Genomic DNA, 21,517 nt, shown 5'->3' on the forward strand with positions numbered 1-21,517 from the left:
ACAATCAAACATGTTTTTGTAATCGATTTTCGAAGTGAGGTTTCTTTTTCTGTGGTTCCTTTCCTAAATATATTCCTAAATTATAAGTTTAAAAGTTAAGTTAAAATTATTTAATTTTGGTAGAAATTCTTAGATGGATTATCTTTAAAAATCCATCCAGGTATTTGGTAATCGCGAGTATATTTTTGTTTTATCTTTAAAAATCCATCCAGGTATTTGATAATCGCGAGTATATTTTGTTTTAATTGCCAAAGTTCAAATAAATATTCGTTTGTTATGAATCCCGATATTAATGTTTCGATTATTCTAAGTGTAGAATATACGATTCGTAACGTAGTGAGTTTTTTTTTAAATCATTCTAGGAAGTTTTGTCAATAGTTCTAGAAAACTTGTTATGCTTTGTTCTCCAAATTTGTAAAACAAACAGGACATAAAGGTATCACATCAACTTGACTTGTTTTTAATATCCAAATCAACTGGCCATAACTGTTTGTTTTAGTGAATAATGAACTCAAAGAATATTTAGTTTTGTGCATTCTAAAGCAATCCTAAATTTATTAACAACTACATCAATTTGACAAGTGTGCTATACTTCCAAAAGACGGCGATAGTGACGACACTGAAGTACGTGTAAGTATTTGTATTATAGGTGAGTAGATGTGATACTGATAGGTAATGCATTGGTCTAATTCTTCCAGATTTTGTTTATAATCTAAGGAATTATTGATTTCACTGTTTAGGTGTTACTTCGACTTTAACTAGTACTTAAATATTAATGCTGTAATACATTGTGCATATCAGATGTATAAGTTATATTCAGTATATTTTTATCTATATAATCATTAATAATATTACTAATATTAACTATTAAGGTAATAATAATATTGATAACAATAACACTTACATTACAATCACTAGAAAACTATAGCATTTACACTAGTGTTACCATTACTAATAGTAATACTATTACTAGTCATAGTAATACCAGGCGTAGTCGTACAAATTACTGTGCCTTAGTAGTAGTAGGGGGTGTTTGAATCTTAACTTCAGCGCTCACATATTATAATTAAGTTATAATTAACCCACTTACTGTTATTATTACTTTGCTCTTATTAGTGTTAGAAATATAAAACGTCGTCAAATCTAGCTTCAGGTAAGCACTGTTGTCCTGTATTTTAATAAGTATTAAGAATAATAATGTTTTAAACGCTTTTTATAAATAATACATAACATTAATTAGCTGCTTAAGCAAATGTTATTGTTAGCAAAAACGAACATTATAACACAACTTTTGCTATAAATTATAATGTTTAAAAAAAGTTAATTCAAGTTTTAGTGAAATTTGAAGTTTAAATATGACTGTGAGCAGTAATATGTGCATTATTTATTATTGCCACTTTGCTAGTAATTTGTACTTTGAATTCAACATCTTAGTAAAATACCTCCTTCATCATTTTGATTGGAAAAGAATTAAACTGAATTGATTTTCTTAGGGCATAAGAAAAGTAAAGAATGTATGAAGAGAGGTTGGATGGAAATTTAGAAATTAACAGTAAGAAAGAATTTGAATACATTAAGGGTAAGAAAACTTTTAGGGTGGAAGTAGGGCCTTTGAAGAGGGATAAAGGAAGGCTTATTTCTGATAATTATGAGTGGCTGGATTACTAAATTCTAATTGTTCTTCAATTTTAACTAATGAAGATTTAAGCAATTTTTCTCATCCTTAGCATTTGCTAGATGAAAGTAAGATTATACAAAATGATGAAATTAATTGTAAGCTTGTTAATAAAATATTTTGAAGTTTAAAGAATGATAAATGGTAATTATATATGAAACGTGTGCAGAATTTTAGAGTAATTTACGAAAGGTTGTACACAGTTAAATATGTGAACATGTATACAAACAACTATGGAAGTTAACTAAACAGTGGAACAGTCAGAAGAAACAATCACTGCTATAATCACTATAACACTATTTATTATAAACTTTCTGATGCAAGTACCTGTTTTCAGTAAAGTAAAAAATGGCAAATGTTCAATGACAACATAATATTAATCATCTTTAAATCCACAAAATATACATTTTTGATAAATAGTACTGGATGGCACCATTTTTATGTGCTGGTTAAACTACCTCTGAAGGAAGTGCACTACCTGTAAATCATATGATTTACAAATGGAGATAAGAATTGCAGAAAGCAAATAACTGTTATTAATGGACTGAAGTCAACCTGGATCCTAGTTATTAGTGGAGTACCTTAGGAGTCAGTGTTTAGGCCACTGCTTTTGATAATTTTTATTGATGATAATTGTAGGGCATGATTAGTAAAGCTTGATGATTACATTCAACTCTTGAGTATTTTTTAACTATTGAATATGTTGAGGTGTTACAGAATGACTTAAATTAGCTTCCAAGTTAAACTAATGTTAGGCAAATGGCCTTTAATTATAAAAAGTTCAAAGTAATGCACATGTCTTATAATTTGGATAAGGCATTTGATATAGATGGAAAATCATTTCTTTTCAATCTTTAGCTTGTGCAGACTTGAGTAACTATTGGAAGGAAGAGGATGGGAAGGAGAAACTTGGTTATAGTTTTACACAATTCTTTGGTACAGCATGTAGATAAAATTGAATTTAGGGCAAATATGAAGATAATCAGAGATGGGGGGATATATCTAAAAGAGAAAATGATATAGTAAAGGGTGCTGGTAGTGATGAAGTCTGTTCTACACATAGGGGCTAATGATGTAGGGAAAGGTAGGTCAGAGGAGCTAACTGATAAGTACAGGAGACTGATAAAATCTTTTAAAGAAAAGGCCCATAACTTAATTAAGGCAGGAAATCTGCCAACACTAACTGTTGGGATGAAATTATAAGTATGTCACTAGGACTGAATGTTAGGCTCAGGTTAATATGCAAAAAAGAGTAGATTGGCTGTTTGGACTTGCAGGATCAATTCAGTACAAAAGGGGTGGGTGGGTTTGGAGTGGATGATTTATATTCAGGTACAATTGAATTTGGTATCTTTGCAAAGGCTATTAATTAAATGAAAGAGACAGGTTAATTCTGAATGGTTTTCTTCACCAATTGGTCAGTAAATGTACTAGAAACAACGCTACTTTAGTTTTACTATTGACCTCTAATGTGGAAAAGGTTGAGAGGATGGAGCCTGGGGAACATCTGGGTGAAAGTGATCATTGCTTTATTAAGTTTGATGTTTTACTACATATGGAGATAAGGAATATTGAAATTCTGATGGAACAGTATTTATCTGTTGTGAATTTTACACTTGAATTCATTTGAGAGATTAATGAAATGTAGAAAAACTTTAAAAATAAGTTTTTAAATATTCAACATAAGCATTTTCCTTATAGAGAAAATAAAGGGTTGGCAAAATAAATAATCAGATGGTTCATAAAGGATAAAATTAAAGAAAAACATTATAAATTCAAGTAGTTTAAATTGATTTTTACTAACAAAGATTTAAAAAATATTCCTCATCCTGAATAGCTGCTAGATAGAAACAAGATTCAAGATGATTATAAGACTAATTTTGAGTTAAATAACTACCAGATTCCTCTAATCACTCAGTTCTAAACTAGTTAGAAGTAGTTCATGAGTTAGTGTAGTGTAATTTATAGGATGAAATAAATGCCACGACTGGATTAATTGACAATTGTTGGCTTGATAAATTAGGTGTAGAAATTTAGATCTTTGACTATGAGTCGACATAAAATTTTATTTGTCCAACAAAATTTACATTTGTCCAAAAATAAAAATACTAACTTCACAGTAAAATGTTTGTTTGTTTTTCATTTGATTCAATTCCTTCCCCTGTTTTTTAATGACAGTAATCAACTGCTGCCAATAATGGTGCCATAATACATTTATGACAAGAGGAACATTTAGACTAAAAATGTGAAATGCCAACTAGAGATGTGAGTTTGAACATAATACTATAAGTTGCATATTCAAACAAGTAAACTTTACACAAACCAATGAACTGTTTTTGAAATTTACAAGTACTCTGTTTTTTCAATACAATGTTATTTATTATTGGACTTTTCTTTAAATGCTTTTATCAATCCATTGCACTTATCAATTAGCCCTTCTGACCTGCCTTCCTTAAATCGATAGCCCAGTGTTTGAAATAAGACTTAGACTTGGCTGTTTGATGGACAACCTTCAGGGCAATTATGGTTGTGCACAATAAACTGTAGTTTCCACATTTGAATGAACAAGTTAAATGACAAATAAAAAATTACAAGCTTGGTAGTACATTGTCCTAAATCAAATACTGTACTAGAAAGCTGGTTAGATGAGAAAAACATCATGATTTTATGGAGGAACTTTATGGGGAAATATAAATCATTACTTACTCATTTTTATGAAATTGGACTATTTTAACTTCAGTCAATACGAAATGACAACACATTCCACAGTGACAACATATAGGTTATCACTGCATGAATCCAAAAATGAAATGACTCAACATCATACAAGTTTTATAATAACAACAACAAAAAACTCCATAACCTTCTATTTCACAAATTTATTATCTTCAAGCTGTCACTGGATAAATACATTGAAACATCAAAAGTTCTTAAGAACAATTGTTAACATACACTTGTGTCCTAATGGTAGTCTGATAATGGCTTGAAGTGCTTGATATCAGTGAGAGTTGTGTAGAATTTAACAGAAAGACAATTGATCTTCTGGTTCAATTTTAATAGTATTTAACATACACAGTTCTTTTAACAGTTTGTTTGGCTTCTGCTTCACGTGTATTTTTTCATCAGTTTGTTGTTTTGTGACTGATTAGAGCTAGAAGGAAGTGGATATAATGACAAAAAATACATTATCAGCCAAACAAAGTAGAATGATACTTTTCTCTCGTACTATAGCTACAAACAAATACTTTGCTAGGAGCTTCAGAATGTTGATTTTCATTTGTTTTGATCATATTCATGATTGGAGTCTCTTTTTGAAGACTTCTTGCGGCTTTGTCTTGATCACATGGATTTGACACAAACTTAAAGCAAAGCTTGCTTAGCCATTCCAGGTCCACCACTTAGGTAAAAAATGGTATCTAAGTCTAATTTAACAAAACATGGAACGTGTAAATCATTGAAACAAATGTGGCATTATCAAAATCATTTGAGTGGCAATCTGTTACTGGTCATAAATGTAACAGGTTTGCAAGATGGTGTAATGAACATGTATGGGTAAGTAGTGTCTCATTTTGACGATCACGTCTCTCCAGAACACAGTGCACATAGACATACTACTCATAATTTGTATGATACTCTCAATGTGCCAATATGGGTTAGATGCCTAGACTGTTATGGGATTGGGCCATGTTGCGTTTTTTCTACGGACAAGAAAGTACTGCATTCGAGTTAATCAGCAATACCTTTGGTTGTCTCAGACAACCAGAAACTACTTATTTCAAACACTGATTAGCCTCTCTGTGCACTACAAAGTGCATCACTACTGGCTTCATTTACTATATCACTTTGTTAAACTGGATAGTGTAATCTAATTCTTTTCTCTTTATTTACCCACAGACTCTTATCCACATGCTGTAATATAAACTCCCCATTAACTATAGCTTTCTTTTTTTATTCTCATCCCTATCTGTCCCATTATTTTTCCTTTCCTCCCCATTTCCTTTTCTGCACAAGCTGAAGGCTGAAACCAGAACCTAATCATTACAGTTAAGTTCACTGTTTCTAGACCTATTGGTACTGTTTCTAGACCTATTGGTACTGTTTCTAACTTCTTGGTTGTTCTTAACTGCATGTTTTGCAATTCCTGCAATGCGTACATCAATGACATGAGCAAATACAGGAGCACTGATTGTACATTTTAATCTCTAAGAGATAATAACGAACTACTTGGCCTATCTTTGCTGTCTCAGTAACTTGTAAGCATGTTCAAAGGTACAACTTTCAGTCAAGTTATTGGCCCCTAAAATGTAGCTTTAATTTGAAACTTGGATGTCAGCAACATTTGCTGACGTTAACATTGTTAATGCATTGGTATTACTGTGTGTTGTGTCAAGTATCAAGCTCAGTAATGAAATATTACAATGATCAAGAATTTATGTTACCTTTGGTGATTGAATTAGTAGTTTATAGTTAGATTGATATTATTTTGTAACATAGTAATGAAGGAATTTTGTTTATAAAAACAAAAAAAATTAAATTTCAATCAAGCTCGGTACATTATAGTTTGGTACTACATGTGCTTGTTGACATGGAATTAAAAATTGCAATTTAGAAGCCTAGAGAGTAAATCATATATGAATGAAGTTCCTCATTTTTTTGTTGTTGTTGTTGAAAGTAATTTTATTTTAAAATCTCTGACTATAAACATAATATTCTACAATAACAATGGGAGTACTATTCATCTAACATGTTGCCATATTTGAAGTCGTGTATGGATATATTTGTCTTGACCACTATCATGCATGTAGTTTAGGCAAAGGAATTTGGTACGAGTGCTTAGTATGTCCTTGTTTTCTAACACATCTTTTCAACCTCACACTGAATATTTATAACTTAAGAAAATAGGATTAATTTTAAACTTCTTTTCAATGTGGAATTTCAGTTTATGTAAATTTTTGTTTTAAAAAATGCCCAAACTCATTAACTTTGTTGTTTCTATTGATCCAAATCAATAATTTTTTTTTTCAAATATATTTGTGTGAATGCCATGATTTTGATTCATTTGTGTGTTGTATTAGCAAATGTACCTGAGACAAGCACACTGATAGATATTCTCCCTGCCTTAGTATTTGTTGTGAGTATTATAATGTAAAGTTTCAGGTGTCTGTTCATTAGTTTGATAAACAAAAATTATGTACTTGGAGTTCTTGAACACTTGCAGTAATGTGTATTTTTTTTTAATAATGCTTATATATTAACATGCACACAAAACAGCAAAGTTAACGAGTTTGGCAATTTTTAAAACAAAGGCTTACATAAAATTCATCTTCACATTGAAAAGTAATTTTAAAGCAATTATTTTTTCATCAATTGTGAATATTTAGTGCAAGTTTGTTACATGTTAGCTCTTTGTCAGTACGTACAAACAAGATGAAAAAATGCCATCTGGCTTTTGAAGTCACCCCCTCACACCCCCAATTGAATATTTCATTAATGCATTGTGCAGGATTGGCTACAAAGAAGGGACTGGATTGTTGATTACACCAATGACGTGGAAATTAACTTCTGTAGGAAACTCAGTACCAGTAACTAATTCATCATCTCTACAGACTGGTAACTCCCTGAGTGATGTATTTGTAACAGAAAAAATACTTGAATTTGAAGATGTTGTCAAAAAGCATGAAGGGTTCAGGATGTATCTTGAAGAAAATTCTAAAAATGTAAGTTTTTGATCTGTTTTTTTTTTAACCACAATATATATAATTATACAATAAGATAAAGTAAAAAGTCAGTAGAATATGTAACTGTGTTTGATAACTTTTTAACATTGGATGGGATGGAAAGTTAAATGTTTTAAGCCTCTTGGATTTTGAATCTTTCTTCAGTTTCATTAGAAAACTGATTAATAAGTTAAGTTTTATTTTTATAGTTATTCAAGATAATTGAAGTACCTTCAGTTGTGTGTGCCCATATATGCGGGAAGATCATATGAGTTTGGATTTGTTCTTCCAAAACCCTGTGATTTCAAGGGTGACTGTGGAGGGAGGTTTTGAATAACATACAAAATACTTTTGAGCTCTGTAACAAAGTTACAATTAGTTGTAGTAAGTACAGGTACAGTTTTTATTTTTTATTGTGAAGAATATTGGCTATATCTAAAGTTTATAATATTTAATGTATTTAAGTTAGTTCAGTTCGGACTGAATATTTATCAGGTTCTATTTCTGCAGGTGTAGCTAAACCTAAATTTTTGACAGTAGGCACCTAATGTTTTTAAGTAGTGGGTAAAATATAAGAATTTACAGTGCTTTTGTGTACTAAAGTTATAAACCAGTAGATAGGAAATAAATAATTATCACAAGTGATAATTTAATGTTATATGTAGTAGGGAGCACAGAAAGACTGGGACTAGAACTGGCTTGCAAAGTTCTAAAGTATGTTGTAGGTTAACAAGTTAGTTGCTGGTATCAAGAAATATTATGTTTTTGTAGTGCATTTAGCAGCTAATGATGTAAATTGGAAGAGCTGCTTAAAGTGTGTAAAGAATGTATTCAGATGTTAAGGGCTAGTGTGTGGCCCTTTTGAGAATACTTACCCAGGCTAGATATGAGGGGGGGATGAACTATTTAGCAGGATCCAAAGTTTAACTGAAAGATTATACATGCTTAGAGCAATAGGTGAATTGGACAGTTGAACTTGTGGGATAGTTTTCGAGATATGGGTTAATTGTGTGCTAGATAATAGATCCAAGAATATGCTTAGTTTTTAAGAGTAATAGAAATGAAATCTATGATTCAGGGTTCAATTTGAAATGGAAGGCTATGATATAATAGGAATTACTGAAAATGTTTGAGAACATTGAGAGTAGGGATATTTGGAAGTTCCAACTTATACATTTTTGATGGTAACAGACATTTTAAAATGGGGGAGAAGAGTGGCTTTCTATGTAAGAGATGAGCTGCAACCAAGTGAGACTGTGTGTATAAAAATGTATATTACAAGAAAGTTATTAATTTTAAATTGTTATAGGCTACCTTAACTGACAGATGATGCAAATAAGACATTGTGTAATGAAATCAAGGTTGTTATTAATAGGAATTTTGATGCAAAAATCATGGGATACTTAATGTTAGTATATCTTATCAGAATCAAATAGGGTAACTAGAAGTTTCAAATGCTTAGAGAGCCAAGGAGAACTACTAAATGAAGGAACATCTGTGAAGGAGTAATCATTCCATGATTAAGTTTAAAGTTTTGTATCTTGTTGATGTAAAAAAAAGATAAATGAAACTTTAGTTCTTAATTTTCAGAAAGGTAATTTTGAGAACCTAAGATTTATCATTAGTGAATTTGGATAATTAGGAAAAGAATAACAGGGAAGATTGAGCCTAATTGGCTTAATAAGGAAATAAAAGAAAAAATCAAGATAAATGTCATAAATTTAAAAAATATAAATTGACAGATAGGAGGAAGACTTATAGAACTGTAGGAATTAGGTTAAAACCAAAATAGGAAACCTGAAATTGTTTATGTGAAACTATTGGTTGATAACATTAAAAAATAACAGCAACAACTTTCTTAAGTTGATTAAAGGTAAGCAGAATGGAGGAGTGTCATTGACATGCTTCTTTTTTCCTTCTTATAGTTGAAATTAGGACTAGGTGATATAATGGATTATCTATGAGCAGCAGTTATGTAGATTTGTGTGTCATAATCTAATTGATTAACTGAAATTATGATTAATTGATTAATGTTACAAAAAATTATCAACTAATCAAAATTAATATTTCAGATTCTTCTGTTTTCAAGTATTTCAATAATTGGTTAATCTACAATACAATTAACTTTATTCTCACAAGAATATTCAACTAATGAAAATTAATGATCAGATTCTTCTGTTTTCAAGTATTTCAGTAGTTGGTTAAACTACGTTACAATTAAATTTATTCTCACAAAAATATTCAACTAATCAAAATTAGGGTTTTTGATTATTCTGAAGATCCAAGTAATCAAAATATTGCCATTATGATATTGTTAAGCATAACGTTACATGATGGATGGGTGGAGAGATGTTTTGTGATTTGAGAGTCTTAAGTTTCATTCCCATTGCCACTAAATTTACTTTTTCTGTCTTTGCTCTCGTATAGCTATTTAGGGTATCTGCCACCATCACTACTCTTGAACTGCTGAATAAAGAGAAACCAACGGCCAGTTTCTCTCACTGTCAACTCTCTGGTTACTTAAATTTTAAAGTGTAAATTTACTTTTATTTTACACTGTTATGTTTGTAATTTATAATTGCATAACAGTATTCTTTAGTGTTGTATAAGCAGGTGCAGATCTGGGGGAAAGGCCTAGGGGGTCCAGATGTCCATCTGTTTTTAGCAGAAATTAGTAACTATTCTCTAATGTTGTATAAGCAGGCATGGATCTAGTGGAAGGGGTCCAGGTGGACAAACTCCCATACATTTTTTTTTCAGGAATTAATAACTATATTGTTTAATGTTATATAAGAAGGTTCAGATTTAGAGAAGGGGGCCATCCCCACCCCCCTTCATTTAATGTTTTCAGAGGGTATTACTTAATCCTATTGCTATGGGTAGGTTAAAGTTTTCATGTCAAGACCTTTTAGAGTTACATCAAAAATTTAATTAAACTGATTTATTATCGTTATATATATATGAATAAACTTGGTATCAAAATATAGTTAATGAATCAAATTTTAATATTTTATAAGTTTTTTAAGTTCTTAATTGTATAAGGAAACATTTTTTTAAAACTCCTCAATTCCCCTTAGTATGAGAATTTTGACATTTGGCTTTCCTTCTTTTCCAATTTATTTACCACCTCTCTGAAAAATGTGTAATTTAAAGTAAATTACTCACTATAATATAAATATTGCTAAGGCAAAGCATAATTTTTATAGCCTTCAATCTTATTTGTTTACAGAGCCATAAACCAGAAAATCTGACCCAGTTGCCATGCCACCTGTCACATCCTCTCTTTCACAAATTGCCATTAATCCTCTCTTTGACTTTTTATACTATATTATTTATAATAAATAGAAAGCCAAAAATTTAATCTATAAAATGATACATTACATTGTTTTCTGTACAGCGATTGTCTGTTTCACCTTCTTTTTGAAACTTTTTATCATGGTATTTGCATCAACAAGCTTGGCTGGATTTTTAAAGGCTCTTATCACATAGAAAGCCAGAAATTATGATAGGTATAAGACATTGTTTGCTTTGTGTTTGTTATTATTTTGTGATCATAGGTGCATTATTTAAGTAAATAAAAATTATTTAATGTACTAGAACCATTAGTATGAAAAATAAAGTAAGCTTAAGTTTCAAGAACAGTTGACAGCCAAAAAAAAACAAGAGGACCCACAATAATTATAAAAATGCTTCATGAGGTTTGCTCTTGAGCAGCTTATGTGTTACATAATTTGATAAGGTAATGCGAGCTACGCTTTTGCCAAGTGATGGTTGGAGATGGCTTGAATGGGTAATTATTAGTCTCAACCATTATTAGTCTCAAAGTGGGTTCCTCGTCATCAAATTTTGCCAAGTGATTTACAACTTATGTAGTGGGATTATTAGTTAAACACAGTTGAAAGAGCAAGAAAACAATAAAACTAAGTATAAAAGACATGTAATGTTTACTGAAAGCTTGCAAAATTTTGTGAAGATATATAAAACATTAAAAGTTATAGTATGGAAACTGGTAACTTTGGAGTCATGAACTCAGTTGAATTGACCAAGCTAATAGGAAAGAGTTAATGTTGAATAAGTAGACACATATCCAGGTGGTCTGAAGCCTCTCTTATTCTTGTTTGTAGAAAGTGATTTGAAAAAAAATCTAGTAGTACAAAAAGAAATATTAGATACTGGTGATTTTCTTTGATTGACTTTTTTTTTTAGTTCAACACAGCGGTGGTCTACAGAAATCTGTTTAAGGCCTCAACCAATAACTGATTATTTCTAATTGGATACAACAATATAAATGTCAATGAAATGTTACCATGATAAATTTTCTTTCTTTGGCTTTTCCAGACACTAATGATGATATTTTTGTGTGTGCTCTAGACATGAGATTTATTTACATCAGAAATAGGGTTTCAGAATTTGTAGTGAATATCTCAGAGAGACTTATACATTTTGGCAATAAAGTTAGGAAAAATTACCTTTACTCTCCAGATAACAATGAACATATTTCAGCCAACATTCTGCCATTGCAGCTTCACCAGAACTAGTATTACAAGCACTGTTTACAGTTAGTATTGCTTATAATATATACTTATTACAAAATTGATTTTTCATTGTTTGGAAGTTATAATACTGCAATTGCTATGGCTGTGTATGTCATAATTTTTAAAAGAAATTGAAAACAGGCATCTTGTGTATGAATGTTAAAATATGAATTTAGATGTAGACTAGAATTTCATTCTAAATATAATTATGACTAATATTTAATTTTAATTACAAAATTTTAAATATTTCTTTAACTGTTCTTATTTTAATATAAGTCACATTACTAGAAATAGATATAAACTTTGAAATTGTAGGCTTATAACTCAATTGATCTACTCATAATGAATTGGTAATATTTCTAATTGATTAAATTACTAAAGTTTCTAGTAGTGTGTAGTCATAAATAAAAAATTCACAAAAGTAGTATACATTTATCAGTAGTGCTAGTACAGGTCTAGTTAAGACTTCCACCCCCTTTTAAAACATCCTGGATCAACCCCATTTTTACTAACAGTTTTTCAAAGTATTTATCTCTAACACTGTTTAGCATAAGTACTCTATCTAGTGAGCTTTGACATTTTTCTGTTTCATTATTTATTATGAATGTTGGTATTTTTCATCAAATATCACATATTGGTTTTTACACATTTTTTAAAATCATTTTATTCACAAACAATGAAAGAAATACTCAACTAACTTACACATGATGTTGGCCTATAGCTGAAGCTAGTCATTGTTTTATATGTTTTATTGATGTTTTTAGAGTGAAAGTTTATCAACATATAAAAATCATCTGCTTGAAAATATCACAAAGTATATGTTATTTTCATCAACAGAAATTCAGTAGTTTTAGTACAGCAGTCTTAGGAAAATTTGTAGGGAGAAACCCACAGAATTTTGTCACAGGTTTTGTACTACTTTGCATTTTCATGTATAACAATTTAGGATAAACAAAATAACTTACTCCTAAAGTATTGGAACTGAAGACGGGATTTCCTATAGCTTTAGAAAAGTTTGAAAAACTAACTATGGTGCCACATCAAGTGGTTTATTTATTTACTTTTAAAACAACCTTGAAAACAGCTATACAGAAAGTTTAAATATGACTATATAGGACAAGATTTAGGCTATCATGTATTAACATAGTAACTATATAGATTTAACAGCTTTTTTATATAATTTCTGTAAACTTTCATTTTGGTCCCTTTTATTGTGAATTGTGGAAGTATGTACGTTCATTTATATATGTTTGACAGATATTTTTTTTTCAATGAGAAGACATCAGATAACTTGAAAGAGGTAGATAAGCTTATATAGTTTAGAGATGAATTGAATGGTTAATAAAGAGAACATTATTACATGTCTAGCATGGTAAGAAATGTACAATGTTTAGAGAAGGTTTTATCATCATCAGGTACAAGTAAGTAGTTTACTTATACACAAGAATATATATGTATTAACAGTATGAAGCTTAAGGTTTAATAAACTTATCTTGTTGATACTTCATTCTTTGTTTTAAAAAAAAATCATGTTTTTTTCTGTTAGTTCTGAAGTACTTGGTGTACTTATGAAGTAGTTGAGTGTAATTGATTCAAGAGCCCAACAGTAAGTTAATTAGCAAATACCACTAATCACCCAGTTTCAGTTGAAGCACCTTTTAACCAAATAGTGTAATCTTTGTTAAAATTTATGTAGTAGTAACTGCTTTCTGTTGAAAAAAAAAATCATATAATTTGATATAGTATTTGCATTTATGTTGTGAAATTTCAAAAATTTTGTTGGATGATGCTGTTAATAAAAACAGAAACACAATGTACTTTCTTTTTACCTGAGAATTTTTGTTGTACTTATTCAGAAATTAAAACTTGGATAATATTAAATTTTGGTTTATAAACTGTTTTGATGTCAAGATTACACAGGCCTGCAAATTTAAACTTCATAAAAGTTGTTTTGGTTTTAATAATGGATTTTCCATAATAAAGCTATGGAGATTTCAAAAGTAATAATTTTTTTTTATCACATAATGATTTTTTACAAATTATTTCATTTACTGCAATTAATTCTTATTATTATGTTTGTTAACAAAAATACAAACAAACTGAAGAAAAGGGAAAAACACTGATGTCAAATTAAAATGCATCCTTATTCATACTGATTTTTTTGTGTGAAATCTATTTCTTTTAATCTCAAAACTATGTGTTGTGGTCTTTATTTTATGTATTGCATCTGGTGCATCTCGTTTCAATGACCAGCAGTAATCAGCCATCATGCTGATGTTCCACATTCTCTGATACCTCCTTTCCATTTCCCTGATGTCTTGATGAAACCTTTCCCCTTGCTTTTCACTGACAGCACCGAGATTTTCAGGGAAATAGTTAATATGTGAGTGTAAGAAATTAACTTTCAAGCCTATATTACAATCCAACTCTTTGAATTTTATCGAGCATATTATTTACAATATTTTCCTAATTTGGGTCCTTGTTGTTTCCACACTTCTTTTTCAACTTTCCTCATTGTCCTTTTTAACTGTTCATCTAAAGTCAATTTCCTAATCTGAGGCCCAACAAAAATCCCTTTTTTAAGTTTTGCTTCTGAAAGAACTGGGAATTGCCCACATAGATACTTGAAACAGTCATCATCTTTGTCTCAGGCCTTACAAAATGTTTCATCAAGCTCAATTTTATATGAAGTGGAGGTAATAGGATTTTTACTTTGTGTTAACCAAACTTTTACATTCAATGTTTTTCGATCCTGGTATCGAGCTGACTCTGTGAGGCCAGTGCTTTTTTTATCCAATGTTGATTTCCTGCATTGCTGTCTCATTCACACAAAAAACATGGAAACTTTGTAACCAGATTGTTGATCCAACAACATACAAAGGACTTTTAAGTCTCCACAAAGTAGCCAACAATGTTCTTTGTATTTAACCTTATTAAGAAGAAGTTTGAGATTTTCGTACATTTCCTTAAAGTGAACCAAATGAGCAATAGGAAGAGATGCATATATGTTACCATTGTGAAGAAGAATACCTTATAGACTTTTGGAGGAATCAATGAACAATTGCCACTCACTTGGTTCACAGACTACAGCTCCTAGCAATTGGTATTATTAATTCAGCAAAATTGTTTCAATAAACACGTCAACCTGCTTGTGCGAAGTATGGTATAAACTCTTTCTTGTGATTTCTGTACCAGTAAAATGTTATCCCTGGTGAAAGTAAGTTCTTAACCCAAAATCTCTGCTGAATCCTTTGGAAGGCCCAAATCTCTTGCCAAATCATTAATTTCACCTTGTGTAAAAAGTTGTGGTTCACCAGACATTTCAGGTTGAAAACTATCCATATCATCATTTCTATTGACATCAGATTCAGAATCAGATGAAACTATATGAAGAGTCTCTGGTGGAGTAGGTACAGATACATCAGATCCATGAGCAACAGTTCTTATAGCAGATTGAAGGTTTGGATAAGAAATTTCCTTTTTATTTCAAGTGTTGTAGCCTTGCTTGTTACATGAGCAAAAGTAGCAGTCATCTTCATGGTTTCTAGACTCATGCCAGACCATTGCAATTCCAAAAGACAAAGACTGTTTCTTACCTTTAGTCCATTGTTTCAACTCTTTGACACAAATGGTGCAAACTTTGTGTGGGGGGCCAGGATTTCTCTTGGTCCCCAAGTTTTATTCCAAAATACGAGTAATACACATTCTGTAATGTTTTACCTTTGTTTCTTTACAGCAAATTTACCACAAATATAATGGAATATGTTTGGGTCATTTACACAACCTCTTGTTGGCATAGTGAGAAATATAATATTGAAAAGAAATGTATAATGTCAAATTGCACAGACAAACAAATACTATCCAGAAATGACACTTCATGCGGCCCGTTAACTGTTTATATACTAGCAGTGTGTTTTTCATGGGTTCTAGAATAATCGATAAAACTCTTGCATCATGGTTAGTCTAGAAAAATCTATAGCCAGTGGTTTTAGCATAACAAAGTGTGACCCAATTTTAATGAAAATGGTTCACTTATATAATAAGTACATATGACATTTTGTGAAAAAATCTGTACCTGATGGAGAAAAATGGATATGATTTTTGGATTCAGCATATAGGAATAACCAAAGAACATGTAAAAATTTCAAGACCATAAAACCATCACAGGCCTGTGTTATTAACAAATATTGATAATAAAGTAACTTCGGTAAGCAAAAGATATAATACTTATTGTCAAAGTGGAATATGCTGAATTTTATCAAACCAGATGCAAAAGAAGGTCCAAGGAAGTTAAGTAGAACTATTAGTAGCTTATTTAACTTATGTGATAAAAGTGAGTTAAAGATAAAAATATAATGATATATAATGAAAAAAAAAGAAACATAGCTGAAGTTTTAAACAACTTCCTTTCTAACATTTGTTATTGATAAAGGAGAAAATTAATATCCTTAAACTTAACCAGTTAGTTTAGGGATGTTAGTGAGTTTTCCTTATATTTTACTACAGTTGAAGAGAAAGCATGGAAAATTTACTAAGAGAAAAGATCTTAGCCATGATGAAATTTCTCCTAAAATTAAAGATGCTGATTAAGAAAAGGGTGGGCTTTTAATTGTTAGTTTAGAACAGTTTGTATACTAGAGCTGGGTGATAAGTGGTATTTGCTAATTGATTAATCGATGGGCTCATAAACATTTGATTAATCAATTAGCACACCATCCCCTCTAAAATCTGTACAGGCAAGAAATAAATAATTTTTATTTTCAACCACTACATTCTTCTAACTTGATTTTAATTTTCTTATTTTCTTTTACTTTGTTTTTAAGTAATTCTTGAATTACCATTGATTTCATATACCTCTTCCGGATATTAGAATTTACAAAAAAACTTATTTTTTGTCAAAAGAAAAATTTTAACACAAGTTTTCTGGACATTTCCTACTTGGCAGATGGATTGCTAATGTCGAATAAATACCATTATGCTATTGCCATTGTTTTTTTTCAAATATGCAATAATTCCACATTGATCTTTTGTATAAAACAAATCACAAGTAATTAAGTAGCCATTTAGACAATTATTTATGTATGCTTGAACAGGATAAACATAAAAAGGATGTGCAGTAGATTTGAACCATCACAAAATTTTGCAATTGCCTACCATATCCACAAAACAATAATCTTATCTGATTTGATGACAGTTTTATTCTATTTTATGAACATAATAGTAATAATAATAATAAAACAACAACAACTCATCTTTACAAACATTGCAATTCAATATAACCATACTCTATGTATTAAAAAGTAAAAACACAGTAATTTTAAACAAAGAACCAAACATCAACAAGGCACCTTTATTAAGCTTTAAGCAATCTGCAGTCATTTGAGTTCTTTGCTTCATACTGTGTGTGTCTATATATAGATTCCTGTGTCTAAGTAAACTGCTTAAACCTGAGTGATGACAAAACCCTCTTCAAATGTTGTGCATCTGTTACTGTGTTAAACTTTTACTAAAGTTTCTTTGTTACCGTATTTACCTTCTCTAAATTTTATAAGCTTACCTACCTTATCTCATATTCTCTCTCTTCTTGTTGAGAGATAATTTAACACAAATACTTTCATAATAAAAGAAATGTTTACAGAAACTGCATAAAAACAACAAAGTTAAATTTGTATATTTTATTGTATTAATACATAATAGTCTAATTCTTTTTCTATACAATCATATTTAAACTTTCTTTAATACTGTTTTCAAATCTATGCGTTATTAGTAATTAATTAAACCACTATTTGGTACCATAACATGCTTTCAACCAATGCTTGTACAAAAACTAAAGAAAATGCTTGAAAATTAAAAAGTGGATAATATATTGTCAAGGAGTTATGGGTTGTTAGTAAAAATAGTTATTCTTTAGGACATGTAGAAAAGTAGTTTGTTTTGTTTACAGGCAAGACTCTTTGCAGATGTGCAGAAATGAAGATATTAACTTTTTTCTTCATGAATTACTCTAAATAAGTGTCAGACTGTAACAAAATATTGATTCTAAAATACTTTTGGGTTCAAATTGTTTAAGTACTTAAAACTAACACACGAACTTTGCCTTAATAATTTGTGGCAAAAATGTATGAAAAGCTAGAGGAAATCTGGTATTCAGATACAATAATTTTGGAATGTTATTTTGTTCATTCTAAACTGTTATATTTGAAAATATATCATGCATGCAAAGTACTATAAAACCTGTAACAACCTGAAAATAATGCGAGTTTTTCTCCTTACAAACTTCCTTAAGACTACTGTACTAAAACTAGTGAATTTTTGTTGATGAAAATAAATATATTACTTAATGACATTTTCAAACAACAATTTTTTTTCAAATGTTAATAAACTTTATCACTTTTATTTTTATTTCTAGTAATGTGATTAATTGTTCGTGCTTTTATATCAAAACCAGACATTTCAAGTATTGTAATTAAAAATAAATAATTATTATATTTAGAAAAGAATATTAAGTCTTCATCTAAATTCATATTTTAACCTTTGTAAACAGGATGCTTGTTCATAAAGTCTAGAACACACACACACATTGTCAGTTTGTCTTGAAAAATGCTAAGGCATGAAAATTTACCATGGCAACATTTAACTGACTTTCATATTTTTGTATTTGCTGTAGACCATGTTTTTGGAGTGATTTAATAGGCCAGTCAAATAAACAAAATATAACTATATAAATATAACAGATCTTAAAATATAACGTTGATAAACGGAAACATCGGCACATGTACATAAGTAGATCTTGAAAGTTGAGTTGTTCAAAACATGAAAATTTTTGGATTTCTGTGGGATACCTCCTCCTTCTTCCCTCAGTGTTGGGCTTCTTTGCTTCTGGGATCTTCTAGGGTGGGGTACTTCAGTTTGTTTACCTTCCACTGCTAATAAGGATTTCTGGTCATTTCTTTTTCTCCACTGGTATGTTTTTGGGCTATTCCTGTACATTTAGCATCACATGTGGTTTCTGCAATGCTATATTAAAATTTTTTTTTCATTGCTCCTTTGTTTTATTCTGAGTCATTGTCATCTTTATTCATTTTACATGTCTGGCACCTTCTCATCCTGTACCTGCCCTACCTACGACTTTCTCCATTCATTGTGTATGCTTGATGCTGAATGGAGTTCCAGATCAATTGGTCTTGCCTCAATCACTTCTCGGGTCTTCCCCATTTTAATATATAGTCTTTGATCACATTTGGGTGGGCTATTTCTGCACTGTGAATGCTCACAGTACACCTTCTTATTTTCCATTTCTTGGGATGCTATCTTAGGTTTTTTCACCACGTGGTTTGGTACCTGTTTTGTGCCTTGCTCTTTGGACTTGTTTCTGTTCCGTATGTGTTTTGTTGGGTGGTCTGCATTTCACCCAACTTCCACATTTTGGGGGATTTTACCAACACCATTAATTGGATGTCTAGCTTTGGTTAGCTTCTTACAAAGGGGGTAGTCTAAACATACTCATCTACTCCTTCCACAGTCAGCTCGGGTAGTTGGATTTTCCAGTTGAAAAAGTTTTTCCTGTTCCATACCTCACATTCTAGTCTCCTTGGGGACCATCCATTCTCCTCCTTGAATGTATTCAGTGGATTTTTCTGTTATCCAAGCCATTACAGTTCACTATCTTACCGCTACTGAGGTTCTAAAACATGGGAGATTTTTTTTTGTATGGGAACATTTCTCCCTTTTTAGGAGATGCTGCATGATCCATAGTCTCTTTCTAGGGTTCCTTTGGATTTTTCTCTTAACTTTCATCCTTCTCTCTTGGACTATATGTATTGGTGGTTGAACATATCCTCCACAATGTCAGCTTTACCACTTCCTCTCCCTCTTCTGGATTGTTTCTCTTCCCTGATGCTCATCTCTAAAGGTGGGAGTATGGTGCCCTGACTGTCGATACATTCAGACAGGACTAGATTCATTCTATCAGTCTTCTTCCCAAAATATTTGTTCATCCATGTCACTTTGATTCAGATCTTTCTGATTAATCCTTCCTGGATGGCAAAGATTTGGTTTTCTTGGCTGTTTTAGCTTGATATGTTCTTTTTTGTTCTGGATCAATTTTATTAACCTACATTTTGGGGGTGCATGTGGTATATTATTTTCACCTATTTCATTTTTTGCCATCTTCCACCTTTATTCTTGGCCAGATCCAGATGACTTTCTCTGTCCAGTACATTTTTGTTTCATTAATATGCCCATCCCGGACCATACTTACCCAGAGCAGAAGGGAATAGCTGCTCATTCCTGCCATGCCTAAGATTGAATAAATCAGTTGTGATTTGCTTTTGAAAATATGGTTTTCTTGGTCATCCATTGCACTGTCTCAGGTGTTGTTGTTTCTGCAGACTCTCCACTCAAATTTCTCCTCCTTTTTCGTGCTGTTAAGATGGTATGATCCTCTTTCTTACCCCCACCAGAATAAGAGAAGACATGATTAATCAGTCTTATTAGTGAGGCATTTTTTGTCAGAAAAGTGATGAAATCTGTTGTCAGATGTTATTTGGTAAAGTATACTGGAAATTAAGAACATTCAGTGTAGTAAAAGAAAGGGCTTTAAGAGATGCATGTTAAGGTTTATTACTTATTTTTGATGAGGTGCCACACAAAATATTGTTATGTCTCCGTTTGTTAATTGATTTTCCGTAACTTTGTTCCGACGAAACTTTAGCGACACAAGTCCTTACTTAATAAAACTGGTTTATTCTTTCTGAATATAATTTTACCGATACACTTATTTTCAACAGTCGCTCTTTTACAAACGTTTTAACAATGAACGTTAACTTCAACAATACTTCCTGACTGCAGTTCAATTACTCACTACCTACACACACATTATTCCTGTCACGTTGTCATTCTCTTATATATACCAGACTACCCTATACCTAGTAATCTCCTGACAATTCACGAAGGTACAAGATATTTCCAGAAAGCAGGGGGCATGACACTGCCCCCTCCTTAATATTGTTCGTCCCGAACAATAACCACATACAATAAACCAATAACACTAACTTAATTAAAATGTACGGAATTACAATCACAAAATTACAATTCAATAAAGTCTCTTAATTTTACGGGACGTATCTTCTTCCGTACTGGTTTCCGTCTCGTTGGCTTCTGCTTCATGTAGGGTTCATCTGCTTCATCAGTAAATGTCCTTTCGTCAGTAACAGTCACATCAGTGGTAGTAACTTCATCAAGAGCTTCACCGTTTCCCTTCTCAAAACTGAGTAGAGTTTCTTCTTCGACGGTGGCTTCTTTAGGTGGCACGTCTTCAGCAGAGTCATTTGTTCTGTTGTCCACTTCATCCCAACTGAAATGTCCTGGACTGTGATAACGCCAAAGCCTGTTGGCATGCGCCACTTCTGGTTTACCTCGCCGACCACATTTTATCCGAAAAGTCACGTCTGAGAGACGATCCACTATGTCATATGGGCCTTCCCGTGGAGAAGACAACTTAGGAGCCTTCACTTTTGTCTTCCTGGGATTATACAACCATACCTTGTCTCCTGGTTCAAAGCTGACTTCAGTAGATCTTTTATCATAAG

At 31.3% G+C, this 21,517-nt stretch overlaps 1 protein-coding gene across 1 annotated transcript in view; it reads left to right on the top strand.

Annotated features, from left to right (window-relative positions):
• The first annotated feature begins 651 nt into the window (after positions 1–651).
• The window catches only part of LOC106465056, a 55,196-nt gene continuing 34,330 nt past the window's right edge, over positions 652–21,517 (top strand). Inside the window, exons 1-2 of the mRNA XM_022392871.1 lie at positions 652–672; positions 7,179–7,392. Of these exons, the coding sequence (XP_022248579.1) occupies positions 7,219–7,392 (174 nt within the window). The 5' untranslated portion in view covers positions 652–672; positions 7,179–7,218. The remainder of the gene's footprint in view (positions 673–7,178; positions 7,393–21,517) is intronic.

The sequence above is a fragment of the Limulus polyphemus genome, unplaced genomic scaffold (genome assembly GCF_000517525.1).
Source record: "Limulus polyphemus unplaced genomic scaffold, Limulus_polyphemus-2.1.2 Scaffold1821, whole genome shotgun sequence".
Classification (NCBI taxonomy): Eukaryota; Metazoa; Arthropoda; class Merostomata; order Xiphosura; family Limulidae; genus Limulus; species Limulus polyphemus.